This window comes from Rhipicephalus microplus, chromosome 4 (assembly GCF_043290135.1).
Source record: "Rhipicephalus microplus isolate Deutch F79 chromosome 4, USDA_Rmic, whole genome shotgun sequence".
In the NCBI taxonomy this organism is placed as follows: domain Eukaryota; kingdom Metazoa; phylum Arthropoda; class Arachnida; order Ixodida; family Ixodidae; genus Rhipicephalus; species Rhipicephalus microplus.
In genome coordinates this window covers 28317389-28340386 of record NC_134703.1, presented here as the reverse complement: position 1 = coordinate 28340386, position 22998 = coordinate 28317389, and the positions used below count along the sequence as shown (strand labels likewise).

The 22998-nt window shown below is 42.2% G+C and overlaps 2 protein-coding genes across 2 annotated transcripts; one reads left to right on the top strand and one right to left on the bottom strand.

Annotated features, from left to right (window-relative positions):
* Positions 1 to 1946: 1946 nt before the first annotated feature.
* LOC119171791 (centromere protein S) lies at positions 1947 to 2879 on the bottom strand. The gene has a single exon (XM_037422630.2). It carries the CDS (start codon positions 2716 to 2718, stop codon positions 2362 to 2364), a length of 357 nt encoding a protein of 118 aa, XP_037278527.2. The 5' UTR covers positions 2719 to 2879; the 3' UTR covers positions 1947 to 2361.
* Positions 2880 to 3059: 180 nt separating this feature from the next.
* On the top strand, positions 3060 to 17940 carry LOC119171790 (26S proteasome regulatory subunit Rpt3). Its single transcript, XM_037422629.2, has 8 exons — positions 3060 to 3191; positions 3859 to 3936; positions 6195 to 6528; positions 8107 to 8310; positions 8960 to 9127; positions 12599 to 12675; positions 14486 to 14710; positions 17734 to 17940. The coding sequence occupies exons 1-8, from the start codon at positions 3159 to 3161 to the stop codon at positions 17845 to 17847; spliced, it is 1233 nt and encodes a 410-aa protein (XP_037278526.1). The 5' UTR covers positions 3060 to 3158; the 3' UTR covers positions 17848 to 17940.
* The last annotated feature ends 5058 nt before the right edge of the window (positions 17941 to 22998 follow it).

The following is a 22998-nucleotide window of genomic DNA, read 5'->3' as shown; positions in this document are numbered from 1 at the left end:
TCGCAGCCGGAGCAATTTTATCCTCATCGGAACCGCACCCAGGGAAGCAACGAGCAGAACCGACTACCTTATGAACAAGTAAGCTCTGAAATAAAGGACATGCACCGCCCGAAAGCTAAACGCACTGCTAGACAAATGTGGTTAATGAAAGTTGTAAATGAGGCGACAGCGCTGTTGGAGAGCGACAGCCAAGACCGAACGGCGTTCAGCACATGGGGCCAGCCATGATAACTAAGAAGCTAAGCTTAAATCAGTCAAAGGCATGGATTTCAGTAGATGGGGCAAAAATCTGAGCATATGGCATCATTTGTAGAGAAGAGACAGTGATTTTTAACCGACTTCAAGAATAAATTGTAATTTTCAGGCCCTTCAAATGCTATAATATTTGGCTCCCATGTTCTTGGAAGCCTTAAGTACCGATCCCCAGTGTTTTCTGACTAAGCTGTTTTGCAGGACCCCTTAAATGCGAAGCATTTTTTAGCAAACCTCTGCGACTTTCACTTGTCATGTACACCATGATTTATATAGCATGGTCTCGAGGTGCCTGTAACCATTTAATAAATGAATATAATATACCAAGATTGGTATGACAAGAATTAGTAAATGAGGCGACAGCGCTATTGTGTATTTTGTGTATTTCACCTTGGTCGGCGTTTTTGTTATTTTGCACTATGTTTGTCCCCGACCAGACGGGATTCCGTCGGACTCTTGACTACAAGAACTAGTATATGCGTATCAGGAATATAAATAACAGCTGGTAACACGAAAATTATGACATGCATGTCATGTATGGCATGACTTACTCGCCATGTTTATGGTGTGCTTGCGGTCGGCTCGTTAGCTTGATTTACATGTGGCATTGTGCGATGCGACTGTACGATGAACATAAATGACAGGTGGCAACTTGAAAATAATTGCAAGCATGTCATGTACGGCACGACTAGCATGCGACGGTCGTGGCGTGCTCGGAGGCAGTTCGCTAGCTTGATGTGCACAAAGATTGGTGCTACGTGACCTGACTATTTGCATGCATCTCCGGTTGATGGCACTGATAGTGTTTTTTGCGCACTTGAGCACTGCTGCACATTCGGCTGGGCTGGCCACCACACTAGTGCGCTCCACTGGGGTAATGATGGTGGAACATGGTGCAATTCTATTATTCAGCATACTCTGGCAGACGATGTGGCGATGTTGCATTAGTGTTGGTATAATTTACAGCTAATGTTACTTCAGAACATGGCCTGATTAGATGGAAAACGTGCATGGGTTGTATGTAGTTCGGCCATGCTCGCACAAGGTGAATTTTGGTGCTAAAACCCAAGTGCCTTGCATTTCCTCGAAATTGTCACGTCTGGCGGTAATGCCACAGACAGCAACAAGCTGACAGAGGAGAAATAAAAAAAAAAGTGTAAGAGCAACAGCAGCATCGCTGAAACTGCAAGAGAACAAACAAAGGCGTGGAGCATCGCGACAGGTCGGGATGAGAGGTCGTCGCATGTGAAGAGCACTGCATACATTTTTTCTATAGATTTGATTATGTTTCGCTAGTGGATCGCCTGGCACATCACCATTAGATGCAGCAGTTGCAGTTGACAGCAATATTTTGGCAGCAAAACTGACACTGCTGCTGCCTCAGCCACTCTGCAATGAGCACATTGTGGCTTGATGGAATGCTGTTTGACGTAGTATACTGAAGAAAAAAGGAAAGGTTTCAAAATTTTTTTTACCAAGGTATTTTTTTATGATTGTGCTATGCAATATTGGGGCAAGATGTAATCGCATTAAACACATGAAAATGCATTATTTCCAAAAAACGTTGGCGTGGAATAAAAAAAAATTGTATCAATGAAATTCCACCGTATATACCACAATATATGTTTCATTAGTATGGTATTCACTGGAGTGTACATGCATACATGCATGACAAACATGCGATATGCCAGATGTCATGAAATGAATGGTTTCATTTGCTTCAATGACAGACAAGGCGATGCATGCAGCTCTTAGCTGGCTGCTTTGCATTGCATCGATTTATGCAGTGTGTGATATCTTCCGGATTTTTCTGTAGGAATTCAATACTCTTGTAACACAGAGACAAGAAAGGAGGTATTTGTTGCATTGGGGCACCATACACAACTGTCGCTGTAATGACATTCAGAACCGTCGAGCAGAAAGAGTCACGCGCTCAGTCGACGTGAACAGGCGCCAACATTACTCCAGGCAAAGAAAGGGTCCCCATCACCTATCACCGGCAGAAAGGAGAGAAACTGCGGTTGTGTTTTCTGACCCCGAACACCTTTTGTTCGTTCTACTGACGAAAGCCAGCACTTGTACGGGCGATGCCACGAGGGGATTACCGCGTCATTGTTGGGGTCCCTTTGCAGAAACCTTACGTTTGCTCTCAGTCTTTTTGGGTGGAGGCACCAGGCTTTGAAGGTAATCGTGCAGGGGGCCCGAGTTTCTCGCGACGAATAGCACGTCGTCGGCAGTCACGGTGCTTCTGCGACAGTGCATCGCCAGCATGCTGAGGTCGCGAGCCACACGGCCCACTTCGCGGTGCACCAGTTCAGTGAGAGCGGCCACCGTTTGGCGCTGCACGGGAAGGCATCCTTCTTTCTCGGCCATGTCATCGCAAATGCGTCCCACGGTGTAGTGCACGGCTGCTTTGAGGCACGCTGCATGACTCACCCGCTCCACTTCGTCGGGGTCTCGCGACATCGTGTCGCTGCGAAACGGCAACCTCTAAACGTCCTATAGTTTTGAGGGACTGCAAGGAAGTAGTGGATCACGAAAGCGTCGCAGTCGTTGCTATGATAAGCTATGACACCGTTGCTTTCGCTATTTGCGCGCCGAAACTTGCGTCGGTTGGATCGCAGGTTGGATACATTGAATACTCGAACAAGCTCGCAAACTAAACGCCTAATGTCCAAATAATGTTAAAAATTTGCTTGTTTGGTTATTTTAGTGCTTATGCTTTAATTAAAGCATAAAAAAATAAATATGACAGTATTTATGTGATATACCAAAAATATGCATAAAATGCACACTGAGTACGCATTGCCAACGGCTTCGCCAAATACGAAGCCATGGTGCTCCAAGTCTGGCATCATTCACCTCGCGGAAAGTGACTTGCGCTTGCGGCGGCGAGTGTTGGTGAAATGGAAGATATTGGCATCATCGTGCCCGACAAGGTGAGCAGTTTATTTTTATAAATTGTGTGGCATTCTAGACAAACACTCCACTAATATAGCCACGCAAACTCGATCAACCGGCACTTCTTGGTCGGTCTGGTTTTATGTACCACTTGAAAGCGCTGGTGGTGTGAGAAGCCGAGTCACTGTCCCGCTCTGAATGAATCTGTTTAACGTGATTTTGCACTATTACCCTTCCAGATTGCAAGTCTAAGGTTATACGTCTACTGAAACGACCAGTATTGCAGTGTCATAGTTTGCGTACCACCGCAAGCTTCTCAATTTCAGGACTTAAACTTAGGACATTCCTGAATACTTTCGTACTGCCGTACTTTCCCTCTCCTCTGTCACCAAGCAGTAAGTTTCGCGCTGTTTGCATGACTTCCTATTAACGCATGCTTTGTGATGCGATGTGTGCTTAAAATTACGTTTTAATGCCCTCCTGCCCGAGTTGCCTAATCGCTACTCGTAATCATCAGCCGGCATCATTGCACAGAAGACAGTCATCAGGCTCCCTGACTCAGTTTCCTCACCATTTCGGTGCTGCAAAATCAGTTTACATTCGATATGCAAAATGACGTCCTTCTTCTACCAAGACCTGTGCCCTTGCATCACATCATCATTGTGACAGAGCAAGAAAGCACTGACGTGTAATGTTTTGTTGCAGGAGGAGGTGCTGAACTTGGAACCCAAGTTGCCTGGCACGGATGATCAAGATGGCGAGGATTTCTACATCAAGTATAAGGTATTGTTAATATAATTCAGCTAGCCTGTCTTGAGAAGCAGCATAACGTTTGCGTAACTATTATATAGTAAAGCTGTTTATTAGATTTACGTCTAGTGTAATGCTTCACAATAACAATTACCATTCATTGTGGTTATGGTGTTTCTGCTGCCTGTCGTATGTGTTGAGCCATGTTGTCATGGCAAGGAGCGTTTCCAAGCAGAGCACAAAGTTACAATTTCCTCAATTGTGCTTTGTTCGTACAGAGGCCTGGATTCACTCTCTTGGGTGGGCAGAATGTCTGCTGTATGTTATACTACAGCAGATTGCTGCCATTGTTCCAATAGCTGACATAAACCGTGAGTGTCGCCATGCGCCGGTGTCTCGATCAGTAGTCTGCTAACATTACACAGTGAACCACACTCGTGCGGTGCAGCCACAGTTTGAGAAATCGATCACGTTTGATCATATGCACTCAATGTCATGTTCGCACTGATGTAACTTTTTCTTCCACATGCGATTCTTCTCTGTGTTAGCCTCCTGTGTACTTGTCTGGACAAGAGAAATGAGAGAGTGCTCAAAGCATGCAGAAAATATCAGTAACTGCTCGTACTTGACAGATTTGAAAAATTTTTACGGCAATATAGTCATGAGGCAGTAGATTAGTAGAGGGGTCATTCGATGATTACTTCGAAAAGTGGTTCAGGGCCTCTTTAAGTGTCATTGAGCTGCTTGTTGGTTTCGGCGAGATTTGTTTCATTCAAGCTCTTTCCTTGATGTATGTTTCCCTCTGCCCTCACGAGTACATTCCTATCACAGAGCCATGTGATTTGAAAATATGTCTGCTGGCAAACGTGCAGGTCCTCAACTTTCTGTTAGGACTTCCCTCTACCAACTTAGTTCAGTAAGTGCAGAGTGGGAGCAAGATCTTCACGAGAAGTAGATCAAGGTTCAAATTCCAAGGCTTTCCGAAAAATAAAAGTTCTTGTTTCTACCAAGCCTTTACGCCTCAACCCACTACATACAACTCAGTTGTTTTTATTGTTGGTGGTGCAGGGCTTGAAGTCTCTCTTAGCTCATGGGAGACTTCTGCACATACAGGAATTGCGTGTATGTCTAGGTGGGAGGAAGGTCAGGTATGCATGTGTTGCTGATCATCAGGCAATTTATCTGAGGGGCCAACCCTAGCCTTGCCAAGCTTCTCTGAGCATCAAGTGGGCCCTGCAACACTTTTTCAATGATAATCAAACGACCTCACTATTGGAGTTCATCAACTCTGGAATCAATTACTGTAAAAATTTTTGAACTCTGTCAAGTACGAGTGGAGTTACTGGTACTTGTGATATGCTTTAACCGTTTTTACTCTATTTTTATCGTGCTGAGCACGCTGATTGCTACTCGGGAAGAGAGGGCATGGCAAAGGGGTTTCCTTTTCTTTTGCTTCTTTGACTGCTTTGGCTCACTTATGTGATTATGAGTGTGCTAGTTTTGCTACTGTACAAGTCTGGCACACTACAGAGCATATTGCCAGTATGTGGTGGCATCCTGTGACGGCCATGGTAACTATGCATCACAAGAATGCTCAAATCAGTCAATGAATGTGTCCTTGCTCCAGTGACATAGATGGCACCGTCGTTGACCTAATTTGCAGAAAGAAAAGGGCGATTTCCAGCCATTTTTGAAATGTAATTGTAAATTTTCTGCCATGTATTGTGCTATAATATTCAGCTCGCGTATTCACAGTTTCTGATGATGTTCAAAAGTGTTGCAGGGCCATTTACTTATACATCAGAGAAACTTCGAGTGACTCGGGATAGCCTACAAAATACATAAGGAAACATTGATTCCCACAGTACATGATAGCTGCAAAACTTCACTCTGGAGCTGTTCAAGCTCAATGTTAGGTGCGTGATTATGTGCAAAAACTTTCCGAGCCCTGATGCATTAGTGGAGTGTGTTGCTTAGCAACCCATGGGCTGTAGGCGAGTGTTGTAACCACTACGCTATCCAGGCACTGTAGCAGAGCAAACATTTATGGGAACCATGTGATTGAGAACGAGATAAAGAGAAATAGAGAATACAGGAAGAAAGAGAGAGAGTTGGAAAGCATAGCATAGCTATGTATACTACAATATAGCAAGGGTGTGGGAAAGGAAAACGTAAGTGAAGGTGTGTGATGCGAGGGTGAGGAGGAGGAAAAACAAAGGACATCAGTCCTCACATTACTAGTGCATAGCTGCCTCAGTTTTTTTTTACAACTATTGCTTGTCTCTTTGCAGAAATTGGAGCGTCAACTGGAGTTCCTGGCAGTTCAGGAGGAATACATCAAGGATGAGCAACGCAACTTGAAGAAAGAATACTTGCATGCCCAGGAGGAAGTGAAGCGCATTCAGAGCGTACCGCTGGTCATTGGCCAGTTCCTCGAGGCTGTGGACCCACACACGGGCATTGTGGGCTCCACCACAGGTTCCAATTACTATGTGCGCATCCTGTCCACGCTAGATCGTGAGCTGCTCAAGCCCAGTGCCTCAGTGGCACTCCACAAGCACAGCAATGCACTTGTTGACGTCCTGCCCCCGGAGGCTGATAGCTCAATCTCCATGCTGCGTGCTGGTTTGTACTATTGAGTTATTGATTCTTTAGTTGCGGTACAAGTCTTCTACATTTGTGTTGTGCTAGATGGAACAGCATTTTCTGACGAAGTCAATAATGAACGAAAGAATGGGACCTTTTTCTGAGGGGCTCATCCATCCAGTCAACAATATGAATTGAACAAACAGTTAGGCCAGGAAAAGCATGCATAACATTATTTGTTCTCTTTAACACATAGTGTACTAATTGTAATGTAAATTGGAATAAATTGAAGGGGATGAAAACATCACACTTTCTGTTAGTGCGATCTGAACACTACATTTGAATTACACGTTCAATGCTCTACCAATTTAGGCGAGGGGCCACAACCTTCGAATTACGCATGCCAATACTAGAGCATCAGACATGTAATTTGAACCACGTAGCCATGCCTCATACTGCCGCACATGTGTTACTAATTACTGACTACATGGTTGCGTGTCCGCTTTCAGTGTGATAAATATCAGGTTCGATTCTTTGTGTCAACTGGAAGCCTACCGATTTTTCCTAAGGAGCAGAGAAATGCTCTGACTTGGCGATTGGTTGTTCATGGGCATCCATCTTGAAAGGTGGCCCCCATAAGGTTCTGTAAAGATACCTGGGTGCACATTAACCCGCCATAGACTTGGGAAAATAGTCGAGTGTTCGCCGCCTCTGTCAGAGGCAGGGAACTGTTGCTACTAGACACCTACCGGTAGAATAGGTACAAGCGCACTTCCAGCTTGTTGCTTGGCAGAAAGAAGTCCGTGGTTGTTTGGGAGGGCACCCATAGTGTATGAAATTCACAGCATGTAGTCGCCACATGTAAAAAGGTCTTTTTTTTTTAATGTAGACTCAAGCGCATAACCCTTATTCATGGATATTTTTCTTACCAAGCTTCTATCTTTTCCTTCTTACTGTTTTGAGTACTTCGTAAATGCAGCATAAAACTTTTTCAGACTATATACATTTTATAAAACAGAAACATGTCGCAAAGTGTGTAGCTTTAATTTGCATTAAGAAAACACACATTAGGAAAACAAAAAGAAGCAATCAAAATGGCAAGAGTAGTATCTTACCTGCTAGATGATACTAGCTGTCCAGCCATGCTTCAAACCCCAGAAATTCAAATTTGAAATTGTCTATAGCAGGCTGGCAATGGTCATAAGCACAAGCAGGAAAGTGCAAATGAGCGCACCAGGTTGTGAAAATTAATTTGTTGTGTTCCACTACAGTGTGTCTCAATGATATTGTGGTTTTAGCATTTGAAACCCCAGATATTGCCCCGCTGTGGTCGTCTAGTGGCTAAGGTACTCTGCTGCTGACCCGCAGGTCGCGGGATTGAATCCCGGCTGCATTTCCGATGGAGGCGGAAATGTTGTAGGCCCTTGTTCTCTGATTTGAGGGCACGTTAAAGAATCCCAGGTGGTCAAAATTTCCAGAGCCCTCCACTACGGCGTCTCTCATAATCACATGGTGGTTTTGGGGCGTTAAACCCCACAAATCAATCAACACCAAAGATCAATGACTAGTTGGTGCAGTTTTCACTACATAGCATTCTCTTCTCATCCTCTTGGTCAGATGAAAAGCCAGACATCAAGTATGCAGATATTGGAGGCCTGGACATCCAGAAGCAGGAGATCAGAGAGGCTGTGGAGTTACCCCTGACCCATTTCGAGTTGTACAAGCAGATCGGCATTGACCCACCCCGTGGTGTGCTTATGTATGGTCCACCTGGCTGTGGGAAGACCATGCTGGCCAAAGCAGTTGCGCATCACACCACCGGTGCGTGCTTCGCATGTAACTCTCTATGAAGGTGGTTTTACTGCGATAGACGAGTGCTGTATTGTGAAGACAGCTATTGAGGGCAAATTTGTGCTGCCGCGAATGTTACTTTCACATGATGAGCTCTCATATGGCTTTATAACTTTTAATTTTAAAAGATTACTATACGTGCTTATATGCCTTAAGCATAGTGAATTTTTAAAAACATATTTTACTGGTTATCATTTGCATTTGACTGAAAGCGCTACCATTAATAGTTGCTTCTATTTCTCTTGAACCAAAAAGAGTGACTTTTTCACACGCCTGTTTCAATAAAAAAAAAAAAAAGGATTGTGTGGGTTAGTCGGGTCATGACAAATGCTCTTTTTTTGTTATGTGCTATTTGATATATATCATTCAAATTTGATTCGAAGTTTTCATCAAACTCACTGTTTGCTTTGAACCTGAAATTTACTATTTGTAAAACTCTGTCAAGTAGAAACTAGCTAGTGCCAACTGTCTTTCACTGGTGAAGGGCTGTGGTTCTGTGGGCAGAGCTTACTTTTTTTTTTTTGGTTGTAACTGAGTGTATAGGACTCAAACTATCCATGATTGCAGTGCATTGCTAGAAGAAATAAGATGCATCATTTATGCCCTACTTGTTGTGCAGCCGCCTTCATCCGAGTCGTGGGCTCGGAGTTCGTACAGAAGTACCTAGGCGAGGGTCCTCGTATGGTGCGGGATGTATTCAGATTGGCCAAGGAGAATGCGCCTGCCATCATCTTCATCGATGAGATCGACGCCATCGCCACCAAACGCTTCGATGCACAGACTGGAGGTGCGCACATGTCGACTTTTTCTCCATTTAACTCTCCTCTCCTGGTTATTCGGTGTGGCGTGAAGAAATTTTACGGAGTGGAACCTTGGACTAAAACAAGCATATAACAACAATGAAGGGTTTGAGGTATATCATTGTTCATATATTAAATTTTGGCACATGTTTTTTGGAGACTATTGTAGAATGTAGCCATAAATTTTGGATAAGTAATAAATACTATAACAACACACACATACACATCCTAGTTGGTGAAATATAATGGCAACTGTCATGAGAGCGCACACACACAAAAAAAGTAAAATTTGCATTGTATACAGCTATAGTACTAATTTAAGTTAAGAACCATGCCACATGCATGAAAACAGAAAAGATAAGAGCACCAATCTGAGTAGCTGACATTTAGCTGACATTAGGGAGAAAAAGTAGACCCGGGTTGGTCAAGTAATGCAAAAGACAAGAAATCATTAATAAGTCATATGGATTAAGTGGATACGAATGGATGGAAGATGTCAGCGAGGACAAAAGACAGTTGGATGAGTGACAAAATCAAGTTCGCCGGCATTAAATGGAACTAGCTCACACTAGAGAATGGACTATTGTTGGCAGGGTAGAAGTTAAAAATGATGATGATAACACAGAAAGTACACAAGAATACACAATGCCACCTTTTGACGTGCTTTTCTTAGAGGCCCTAAACAACTAAATTGTGCACTCCTCACAAAGTTGATTTATGCCTAGGCAGTCTAGATGGAGGCAGTGCTACCTGCCGAATTTCACCTTCGAAATGCAAGTGCTTACCCAAGAAAACAACTCACCAACAATGCAATTTTTGATACCGAAACTAGAAATAACTACGCCACTACATCTGACCGGAAGTGATGTACGCAGTAGCTTGACTGACCGACCGATCAAGGCGAATCGTCTGCTCTGCGCTCCAAAGTATGGGCTTCGCAGCTGCACCCCTGTGTTTTCTCTTTAAATGGTTACGAAAAAGCAAGCAACGTAAACATGCACTGAGAAGGATACATGATCACAAAGGCTCGTTAAAGAGTGCATGTAAATATAGGCTGCCCTCTTCGCGCCTACCATCTTGTCCTGCTGTTCTGATGAACTTGCTGGTTCACAATAAATGATGCCGTTCGCTCACGCGCTTCGGATGTCATCGATGCGTTGATAACTACAGATGATAACACAGGGTTGTTTTCAATACTGATGCTCCATTTCGCACACTCTCGTGTCTACCGAAAGCGTCCCTGCATTTCTGTAATACTTGTCTGAATGCGCCCAAAACGTTTATATTAAACCTAACATGGCACGATTCGTTTTCTTACAATACGGTCATGTGCTTAAACTGCTTTGAACTGAGCACATAACATTTTGCCGAACTTCACTGCTTTGACTACTGGCAAATCGAAGCGAGCCGATCTGCTTTTGGAGCTTTGATCATGCAATAATAGATGGCACAGCTTGTCTAGCACTTCTCGCGGCGTCGTTTTGCTGGTTTCGTTTTGGAATGGTGTTGCGATATAATTTAGCGAGCGAAACACGCTAATGCAAGAATTTACACTATAATAAAGCTGTCAAATACATTTTGTCGCCAGCGCTTTTTTGAACTCCGGTCGCCATGAAGTTTGATGCCTGTTGGGGCTTTCTGCTGTTTTGTGTTTGCCATGGTGTAATATTCAAGACACTGCGTCAGTATTCAACATTCTTTTCAATTTCTATACTATTTCGGCGGAAAGACACCGCTCGTATTTATATTCAATATCTCTGAAGTGTGCCGCATAACGCACCACGCTCTTCTATACCTTCCATTCCTTTTGTCCGGACTTCGATAACCTACAGCTTTTGGAGCTTCACGTTTTACGTAAAAGCGTGAAAACTGGTCCCAGGCGTAATATACGTTCTAGCAGCCTACGGTGCCGCAATTCGTACTACAAAGGAATTAACTCCGTTTAATTATCCGCTCGTAGAGGAGCATCACGCACGAAAGGAATAGATGCGGCTGCAGGGAGTTCTGCTTACAAGTGTTGGTGAGCTCCAATTGACGTCATTTTCGTTTGTGTCCGATTTGCCCGGGCACACCGCCAGAGCTTCACGTCATCTGCTAACTAACAATAGAGCATCGATTACCAAGGAAATACGCCATTGAAACCTTGTTCACGGTCATTATCATTGTTTACCCAACATATACTACGCATTCCGAGCCTATTTTGCCAAAGTAAAATTTGGTTGCAGTTGTTATTTATGGAGATAATGTGATGAAATTTGGCGTGCAGATGTCATTTGTTGTGCTGATATCATGACTAAAATCAGTTCTGAACTATCTAATGTAGTTTATGAGTTACAACACTTGATAGACTCTCGTTGCTATCCCAAAATGAATTGATTAATTAGACATAAGTTAGTCAAAATTCTTGCAGGAGGATGTTCACAAGGGCCCATTCCGTGCTGTAATGCTATTGGTTTATTATTAATACTCAAATCAAACGCACAAAAAATTTTTAAAATGGCCCGGGCATACTGTTTTACTAACAACTTTTGCAAAAAGCAAATAATAAAGATCTGTAAGGTACGCCCACAAGTATAGACAGCTTTGTGGCACTCTCTAATGTCTCTGGATCTAAGTGCAGCCTATATCTACATTTGTTGCGAAATTGCCCATGGATGACTGACAGCAACTGCTCAAAAAGTGAAAGATGAGAAAACGGAGCTCAAATAAATAGGAGCTGGAAGCTAAGAAAACACAATTCGGAAGAGAGCTGGCTTTATTTTATATAAGAAAAAAAAACAGCTTACTGGCTATCTCGACCTCCAATCTGTCCTCTTTACAATGATACAATATGGTGGCACTGTGCAAAGGGAAAACTGCAGGTTTGCATTTTATAACGCCCAATTTTCTCATAGCTTTTGACAATAGGCGACCAGTAAAATACTTTATTTTTCAAGTTTTACAACTTATATTGGTCTGATATTTCACCATGATGTAAAACATGGTCTCAGGATTGGAGAAAAATAATGAAAATCTTGAACATTTTGACCAGTTTTACCATTCCCATTGCCACGTTGTTACCTAAGAAAAAAAAGACGCCAACACAACAAAGCAAGAAAAGGCGCCAACAACACAAGAAACAGATTTTTATCCTTTTTTTTTATGAAAAGGCAGCTTCTAATGCCAACTCCCCTTTAATATTTCTTTGCATCCGTAGCCAGTCTCCTTGTGTCTCAGATCATGGCTCACACATTTGCACCATTCTAATTCAAGGCACTGGGCGTACCCACACAAATGCTAAATATTAAGCAAACTGGAAAGCGAAGTGTTTCAAGCAGCATTGTACTATTAGAGCTTTTTGACCCTCGTCAACGTGAAATGCCTGCCTCTATGTAACCTGGAACTAAACTGCAGAAGAAGCTGTGTTTTTTTTACTATTTATTTATTTATTATCTGTCAACATGCCTTGTCATCTGCAGCTGATCGAGAAGTGCAGCGAATCCTTTTGGAGCTGCTGAATCAGATGGATGGTTTCGACCAGACCACCAACGTCAAGGTGGGTTGTTCCCATAGCACGTGTGACATTTTGTAAACCTTCATTTCTGGTGCCTGCTGTCTTGTATTAATTGCTGTTGTTTGGTGTTGTCAAATTGCTGATGGCTTCTGATGACACCATAAGTGTATTGATATCACTTTAGTACAAATTCTTTAATGACCTGGTAGACGTTTTCCTCCTTCCTGAAGAATAAGTGCCCACTATCTCAGGTATGGGACCTCAATTTTCCTTTTCTTTTTTCTTACCTTCCGCTTTGGCTAGCATTAATTTTCTCTCCATCGAACTGGCAGCCCTCATGATGTGACTGAACTAAGAACGTGAAGCTTTGTACGTGAAGGTCGTAGAATCTAGTCCCGGCCAAGGTGGCTGCATTTTGATGAAGGTAAAGTGCTATAGGCCAGTATCCTTAGATTTAGGTGCATCTTAAGGAACCCCAGGCAGTTTAGGTTTCTAGAGCCCTCTGCTACGGCATTCCTCATTATCATGTTGTAGTTTTGGGACTTAAAACACTAACAATTATCTCATAACCTTTGTTCCAAATGCACATCCAGGAGTAATCACTTTTGTAACCGAGATAATTGTTTTTTTTTTTTTTTTCACATGTCAAGAGCTTTTCAGGACTGTGCATTTTCAAAGCTCTGCTTTCTCCCGTTATGTTGTCACACTGCCCATGACTTCCACCCATGCATCATCACATGAAAAACTGAGCCATTCACAAGGCAAATTTGTAGATTTTCAGACCAACACCTTTGTTTTTCATGATCTCGGAGTGCAAGCAATGCTCTTACAGGTATCTTGAGTGGTTTGCCTTGTTTGTGGTGTTATTTTTTCTTTTGAAGTTTTTCAATAGGAAAAGCAATTGACTCATAAGATTCTCTATCATTTATTCTTTGAGAGGAATAAACACCGTGATTAAGAAGTGCACCGTTCTTTACATGAGTGCACTCATAATTCAGAAATCGTCAAATTGGTGGAAAAGTGCTTTTCGCTGCAAAAATATGTATGTAGATTTTTTTCTAGCGAGAAAAAGTTTTTTTTTATTAAAAATAAGTTCAAAATTATTATTCTGGCTCTAATGCCTAAGTACACGGTAAAGTTCATCACTATGTGGAATGGTGATCCAAACCTCGTGTTCAATCTTATCTGGACACACCTACCTATTTCTTTATTTAGAATACTTTGAAATTTCCAATAGTTTAAATATGTATCAAAGCCCATTCGAATACTGTAATATTCGTTTGAATATTTTATGTTCCCGAATATTTTCTCAAGCCTGAAAATTTCACTACATATTGTCACGGGGTTGTGACATTGATGAAGCCAGCAGTTGGTGTGTTCTGGTTGAAACTTTCGTTGGGCGTACCTGTGCCTGGGAAATTAAAACTCACTTTACAGCAATACACACTGTACACTGATAGTGGCGAACGGAGTGTTGGGGCTGTCAAAAAACTGGTTAGCAGTAAAGTGTGCCGACTTTTATACATTTACTATGGAAGAATCCAGTGTTAGCCTGGTGGCCACGTAAGCGCCAGACTATTTGCATGCTGCACGTAATCTTAACAGAATTATGTTAAACAATTGTCAAGCTTCTGCAACATTGCGGTGTGGTCTGCGCCAAGCATTGCAAACAGTCCTGGCAGCTGAAATAGATGTGAAATACAGTGTATGCTTTGTAGCTCATCCAAGGGCAGCATGTCTACATCTATATAATTTTTTGCAAGCTCATTTAATAGTGTTGGTAGCATGTACCTTAGCGTTTGCTTTGCATAGGTTGTGCAGAATTTGTCAACTTTCCGTATCACATGTTCAGGTGATCATGGCAACAAATCGTGCGGACACACTGGACCCTGCACTGCTGCGTCCGGGGCGGCTGGACCGCAAGATCGAGTTCCCGCTGCCAGACCGGCGTCAGAAGCGCCTAATCTTCTCCACAATCACGGGCCGCATGAATCTCAGCGATGAGCTTGACCTGGAGGACTACGTGGCACGGCCAGACCGGATCTCGGGTGCCGACATCAATGCCATATGCCAGGAGGTATGCAGTTGCCTCGACTTTGGCTTGCAACATGGAGGGTTACCTTCTGAGGTTTAATTTCTACAGCTTCATTAATGCACCTGGGTGCATAAAGCTTCTCTCAATAATATGTTTCGGACGTAGTACTGCAGTTACGGAAATCTTTAGAGGTGTGCGAACAGTATGTACCAACATGCACAAGTTCTTTTGAGGTTTGGTTTAATAATTACGATTTGAAGAATTCTAATTTACATGTAACATTATTTAAAGAAAAATCTGCATTTTTATTATAGCCTAACCAACTTGCACAATATCTTTAAGAATTAGAACTAGGCATGCACTTATGTCACTTTCTTGGTTCTAATAGCAGCATGGTGCAAGCCATAAGGTAAAATACATTACATTACTCTACGAAATTTACTATACTTGGCACATATAATCCTGTATTACGAGCTTTCAAATTTCACAAAATAGTTAAGCGAGGTGAAGGCAGTAATTGATTTAACCTTAAATTGTGGCTTCACGGCAGTACAAATTTTTGCTTTGGTAGGTCGTTTCACAGCACAGCAATCCCACGCTGCGCTGAAACCACTTTTACAGAAGTTTACATGCGGTCAAATGTACGTCTACTTGTTCATTTCGAATTCCTGAAAATCTGAAATAATTAAAATTTTTGTTGAACCAAATTTCAGTACTGTAATACTCATGTAAATATTTGAAGCGTTCGAATAACCACCCATGCGTGGGAGTCTCGCATCGAATGTTTCACTGGACATGTCTTTCTTGACGTGCACCGCTTTCTGTAGAATAACTGCTTTGTATTAGAACTACGAGTTGTGAGGGTATGATTGTGTCAGCCTGCACATCCTTTCTTTTCTTCCAATTAACAGCACGCAGTAATTTCGTCGCAAGCCCAAATGTTGCATTATAGTCGCTACAGTTGCACATACATGCCGCCAGACACATTTGGTGACAAGCTTTTCACATAATGCTAAGTACAATCACACACCGACAATTTGGGCATGTTTTTATTATTATTTTCTTCTAAAGCACTCTCATTGGTTTCGAATAATGTTGAAGGACTGCAGACAACATGCTGTATGGTAGTTTTGAATTCGGCTCTACAACTGTATATACAAATTTTGCTATCAAGTTGAGTAGAGATGGTAAAGCTTTGTTTTTAGTTTGTTGTTGGCATGGTATCCAACCATTTTGCTTTTGCCTTCTTTAAACTGAAAATAGCAAAGCCTAGTTGATATAATCTGCCATTTCCACCTAACCCACTGGACAAATGTAGCCACTGAGTTGTTGTGCTATGGCTTCTTGTATTAAATATGTGGAAATATGTACACAAACACATTTTGTAAGCCTAATGTTCTTTAGGACAACCTTACGAATTAAAAAAAAACAACATACAAAGAAAATGACAGAAAAAGATGCAAAGGTGTGCATTGAAATTTCACGAGGCAGTAGCTATAATTAGTAAGTAATTGTTGCTATTCCCTTTTGACACAGGGCAGGCGTTTCATGCACCACAGGAATAAAAATAATAAATAAATAATTAGTCTGTTGTTTGTGCACTGGCCAGGCGTCACAGTATCGCTCAGAGCTTCCTCAAATCGTGCGCACACACACACACACACACACACACGCACACACAAGCGTCCAATGGTTTGGTGAAAGTCGAGCCAAGGCAAGGCAAGCAGTGTTCCACACCTGTTCTATTTGCGTGGTTTCAACTACAGTTTAAACCTGGATGTTTACATGTTGGGTCACTTTAGTTTGCCCCGACACATTGAAACTGGGTGACGGGTTGCCGGTGCACGGGTTTGACAAAGAGCAGGGTGTGTGGGGCGTTTCCCTGGCCGGTGTGTTTTCGGCCCCTCTGTTAAGTAGGTCCCAGCTGGTTCCACTGGACATCAGATATGTCAAACTTCAAGAGACTGAAATGTGTGTGCTAAAAGCTCTAGCAACAACTTTTTTGTATGTAACTGATGCATGATTAGATATACCATAAAATATTGGCTCTTATTTTGCTGCATTGCTTAAGCGCTGCAAAAGTGCAGTTCCTTTTGATGAAGTATTCGGCATTTTTGCACAACATGCTTTTGGCACATCAAAAGGATATGTTAAAACTCAATTACAATATGTTGCATAAAGTGTTGAACTGCATTTAGTACTGTTATAGCAGGGTTAGATTGTATCTGTGTGTTGCTTTTGCAAGCTCAATGCAAAAGCATATGTCAGCCATAAACGGCACAGCCAGGTTAGACGAGGCTGGAAGTGAACTTGAAGCAACTTCTGTGGTGGCATAAAAACATAATACTAAAGCTGCTGTTTAATAAAAGTGTTGACTTTGGCTAGCCATTGCTTTATGTGTTATTACAGGGAAAGCTGTTATGAGATCAGCACACAGGTCACGCGCGGCACTGTAGTTGTCCGCCGCCGGTGCCGGTAACCAGTATCCAAAGAAAGAAAAGCTCAGTATAAATGAAAAATACCAATGCCACAATGAAATTCGAACCCGGGTCCCCTGCGTGCCAGCTCAATATTCTACCGATGAGCCAGGCCAGTTTTTGGAACTCGTTTCTAAACTGGCCTTAGGCAACCTGATGTCTGGAAAGGAATCTCGTTACGAGGTGTAATAAAGCGTTTTAGAACACCAAAGATATAGCCAGGCATCACACAATGCGAATTGCATAACGAGTGAGTCATTCAATGCTCCAACCCATTTCAGGTATAATTTCCCCGTCGTCAGCCGCTGCATAAAAACGTGCACAAAATTCCTTGCAAGTGTGTTGCGGATACCACGCTTCTCCAAGGAATGACAAAGAATAGCATAGTGAAAGCTCGCCTACTACACAAAAACTATGACTTTTATGGCGTAGTTGGTACCCAGCAGTGTGCTTGTAGCAGTTAACCAAAGAGTGTTTAGAAAGGACGCTCTGCTAGCTTTCGCTGTGACTGTGCTGCGAGTTCTGTGCTGGGCTGGCGTTTTTTCTACATGTGTCACATCATGCACTCTGCCTCTTGTGCTTGTGCAGGCCGGCATGCATGCTGTGCGGGAGAATCGGTACGTGGTTCTGGCCAAGGATTTCGAGAAGGGCTACAAGAACAACATCAAGAAGGACGAGTCCGAGCACGAGTTTTACAAGTAGAGGACGATGTGAGTGTGCTGTGTGGCATTAAAGAGAATGAATGGAAAAAAAAAAAAACGTGGAGACAGTGGCGTTCACAGGTACAGCTTTGAATATGTTCGTCAAGTGTAAGCTAATTTTTGTGCTGTTTATTTTTTTTGGTTGTCTTAATTTTGTTATTTGTGCAAGTTCGCCAGTCATGTGTGCAATTCTTACATCAGGAAGGCCACATCTGATAGCCCAAGAGCACAGGAAGCAGGGCCAGCATCGGCTCTGCTTGGGGATCTTATTTTATTAGTCGATTTTTTTATGGCTATTGCTAAAAACAAAGCAAAAAAAACAAGAAGCATACCTATCTTATTGCAATGTGTCTTTGCCACACAAGCGAAATTTTTCTTTCACCTTTGAAATGCAGTTTATAAAATTTTATTTTACTTGTTCCTTTTTATAGAGTATTTATATTGTGCTCGAATTTGGCTGAAATATTTTGAATGTTTTCTCCATCTTGTAAAGAGTGCCATTACCGTCTTTACACTTTGATATGGCAAATATATTCTTATTAAAAATTTCAAATAGCCGATTACAACAGTTTGAAAATATTAAGGCTTCCCATGTTTCAAATTTTCACCGTCATTAACACATTTTACAGTAAAATCTTGTTAATCTAACCCTCATTAGTTAGGAAAATTGGATAATTCAAATGTGTTTCCTGATCCCGGCCAGCATATGTATTGTTTAATGTCATCAATCTTGTTAACTCTTTCATATTTGGCCACAAACCGTTAATGTGCGGAATGCATTGTGCACGAAACGCCATCAATGTTTGAAAGCAAAAGTTTGAAAACCGCATTCACGGATGACCAAAATGAGGCAGTGCTGTCCGTGTCGCTATCTTCATCTGTTATAGGGACACTAAAGGCAACTATTAAGACGAAATTGATTGTTAAAATACCGGTCCAGAAACCTTGTAGTGTTACTTTTGTGCCAAGGAAGTGCTTATTTTGAAATAAAGTCACTTTCAGTGGTCCGCATCAAGCTAGCGAACTTAGAATTACCCACCTAAAGAAGTGGACCGTCTTACGTCACTGTTGCCGTGCACAACATTGCCCTGCTTTACTGCGCGGTCGCTGACACTAGTAGACAGAACGAAAGCGGCAGGAGCCACGGCAGCAACAACGGCCATTAATCAATTTTTTGCCATTAGCTCCGAGATGGCAGACGTATTCTGGTTCAACTGGGCCTCGCTAGATGGCACGACATGTCCAGTTTAACCAGGCGAAAATTGAATTTTCGAACCACTCCTGCCATTCCCCAGAGTATCGTCCGACATTTCTCTTTTCCATGAATCAAACAGAAACGGACAAGGAGCATTTTACTACATCTCTTGATGCACGGAAAGTTCTTTATTTAGTGCAGCTAGTTCGATTACTAGTGATTAATTGTAGGCGGTACCTTTCACGTCTCCGGAATCATTCTGTGAATGTCCTACGTGCAGCGCATGTGTTCTCATGCATTTACCTTAATTTCTGGGTAAGTAGGGCACTGCTGTTGATAATATTCTCATTTTTGACGTCATGCATTGAGCTTTCATTCTGACGAAAATTGTTATTCGAATTTAGTGTCCCTTTAATGACCACGGTTGTGTCCACATGCTGATCTGGCACTCAGCAGCTTGTTTTAACTTCATGCAATGCTCGCGTAATGCCACGACACTCAAACAAAGTGGACGTTGATGATGAAAAGCTTTCAGCTGTGCTCGGAAACTTGGAGTAGAACCCGTTTGCTACATCGTGATGAACTATCAGTTGCCAACCGTTACATGCAAAAGATCTATTGTCACGTATGTGTGGTGTTGGCGGTATGTAATCGGGAAGGGGTGCAGAGCATGTTTTGGTCTAATTTAACACGGGAGTCTGGCGCTATGTTCACATTGAAAATGAAGCCACAGGATGATGAAAACTGGATCTTTTACACTGCTCTTATGCAAAATAACTACAGTATGTATTAATCACGAAACTGAAACTGTGTTGTTGTAACAAACATTTGTTTATTGTTTTCTTACTACTTGCGATAATTTAGCATTCTCAGACATTTTGTCTGGTTCTGTGAAATATAAATCAATGAGCTTTGATTGGACTTTCTACAATTTTATAGTCGATTGGTATGGAGGAAAATGAGCCGGTAATGGTTCATATATACGGGAAATGAGTCATGCGATGGAAAAAATGGAGGCAAAAAGGCCCATGTTTTGCTCATTTTGATGATAGAGAACAAAATCTAGGCAACTCGCTATATAGCATCACAGGTAGTTTAAATCAGTGAAATAAGTTTGTAAATTAACATCCAGTATTTCGTCACTCTAAGTTGTGCGTTAAAAAAAAAAGTGTCCGAGTAGCACCTCCCCTTAAAGGGCTGCTACTCCTCCTACAGTATCTTTTTACATTTCAAGTAAACATGTGCATTAAGTTCACCATGCCGTCATGACCAACCATGCCGAATGTGGCAGTGCTATGAGGAATAGACGTGCCACAGCATAGACAAACAGTGCCACGTTCCTCTTCGGGTTTTTCAGTTTCTCCAGCATTAGTTGTGTCATCATTACCTACATGTGGTCATGTCAGCAGCAGCAAGAACCTGTTTGTCTGCAATAGATGTACGTGCACTGTCTGCTTTTCTCCTTGCACAACGAGGGGGGGAAAGCGTTCAATATAGACCTTTGTGTAACTGCAACAACATAGCTGAAGCTCAACTTCTCTGCGGCGTAGGGGCATCTTTAACTCCTTAACTGTTGAATTTTTTTTTAGAAGCTTTCTGGCTAAAGGTGTCTACATTTGAATCTTTGATCTAAAATAATTTGCTTCCAAAAAGGCATGTCTTGATTGACAAAAAAAAAAAAATCAAGTTTAAGTTAGCTCATATTAGCATAACAAATTTTACTCTCCCATTGCCTGTTAGCTATATTTTTCATGTTTCGTGAAATAATGTATTATTTGAGAAACTGGCTAATATAACACGTCAAGTCATCAACGTAAACTTTGGTATTTGAATAATTAGCGCCTGAAGAGCTGTACCATGACGGTGTCCTTTTCGCGACTATGCACGAGCAATGCAGGTGTCACCATCATTGCTCATCAATTTCTCAACACAGATAGTTAAAAATTGTGAAATGGCGGTTAAAAAAAACGGCCAAGCAAGTGCTGCCATCTGTGAAGCGACACATGAACTGGCCTAGAAACAAGAACACTCATGGGAAAAAATATGTCTTGCAGATAAGGCTCACTCGTCCCAAACGGTTTGGGCACAGTTCAGCAAGGACGAACTGTGCTCATCCCAAACAGTTGTGTGGTCAAAAAGCAAATTTGCTTCATCACAGTTAACCTGACACATTTACACCCATTGCTGGTTGTGGCTTTCACAATGGAACGGCCATGGTCAGCAAAGGAAGGCACCCGAAACACGGCGCAGTCTTTGGCTGTGCTGTGGTTCCATTATGAAGTATGAACAACTAGCCCGAGTTTGTCTTGTTATGGCTTTCGCTTCTGGTATTGTAAGTGTGCATCTATCCCTGGCAGCAGACAGTGCAACGATTTCAAAACATTAATGACGAGTTGAATCAATGACCAACTGGCCATAACTATGAAAAGCTGAGGATGCAAAATGAAGCACCCAGAACAAACTTTTTATTCCATGCAAGGCCATATGCCCAGACGTAACTTCAACGATCTTTGTAAAGTTGAAGTAAAATGAAAATAAGCCCTTTTTCATATCCTCACAACTGTCTTCTTGGCTAATGCTTATCAGATTTAGTGGCTTGATTGAAATTCGGGGCATCATTTTTTCGAACAGAACATCTGTATTGGACATAGTGCCACAATGTTGAGGTTCGTGTGATGCCATTTCCTTCTGCAGCACACTGCTGCTGGACACAAGTAACCACTCATCATTCAACAACAAAAATTTTAATGTCCGAGATGAAGGAACAGATGCTCTCAACAACATGTGCTCTGGCTTGTCAGTCCTTCAAGGAAATGCCATCGTATTTGTCGAGTACGTTCGAAGAGAGATTCCGCTCCATTGGCAGCGCACTGAAATGCTCAAGAGCAGAGAGATGCTGAGTTGAGTACATAACTGACTTCAGTGCAACTGTACAAGACAAAATTTTAGTGGGAATGATTTTTGTATCACAGGATTTTCCTTTGAAAGAGTAGGAAGATGACTAGAAAAAAAGGACGAGTATGCATGTTGTTGTGTGCAACAGGTATTGCATAGTTCCCAGAATCACAGCAAGGTTCAATGTATTCCAAGCAGCACATTGGCATCTTTGGCTAAATCGACCATTCACCAGTGCTGCCAGGATGCGATTGAGCGTTTTGTAAACCCCTGCTGGAAGCAGTTCTATCAACACGGTTTTGTCTCGGAACATGCAGATTTCTCAAGATGGAGAGATTTCTCTTTGGGAGCTCGCATAACTACTCTGACAGGTGACCACTCAGGAAACTTCTCACAAAAAGAAGGCACAAGACCTGCAGGTCACAAGAAATATCCTGACTGGCCCCTTTGAAATCTCCCTACAAGCCGAGCCAACAGAAGAGAGATGCTATGTGTATATATGCAACCTGCAACTGTAAACATTGGTGCTGAGGCTCTGCATAACCACAGTGCTGTGACAAGGGTGCTAGAGCACAGTCACAATGCTGGCCAACAGACCTTAGTTTTTTCTCCTTGAATTGTTGTAGCAGTGTTGTTGCTATGCCTGTACTAGTGGCATAGACAAGCCTCTTTGGTCACACACATTTTAGTGATTAATGCAACTGCTGCACAGCGTGTGCAAGAACATATGTTGGAAGTAATGGTCATCGGCTTGAGAAAACGGTTTGTTTAAGGGTCACATAGTTTAGCATAGTGCAATTGGACTTCGGAACTGAATATAAAAATTGGCAGCGCTTAAGTGAAAATTTTGACAGGCCCAATCAGTTTGTGGAACTGCATATTTTACATATGCTGCATGTCTGATCTACCAATTTCTTAGTCAATGGTTAGAACTATGGAAGAATTGGCTCGTTGCCCTAAGAATAGCATTATGTACATTACAGATGGGATACTGCAATGTCATGCACTGAGAAGGCTATTGTGCTTGTGACGGTATTTGAAGAGCCGTTGAGACAAACAAAA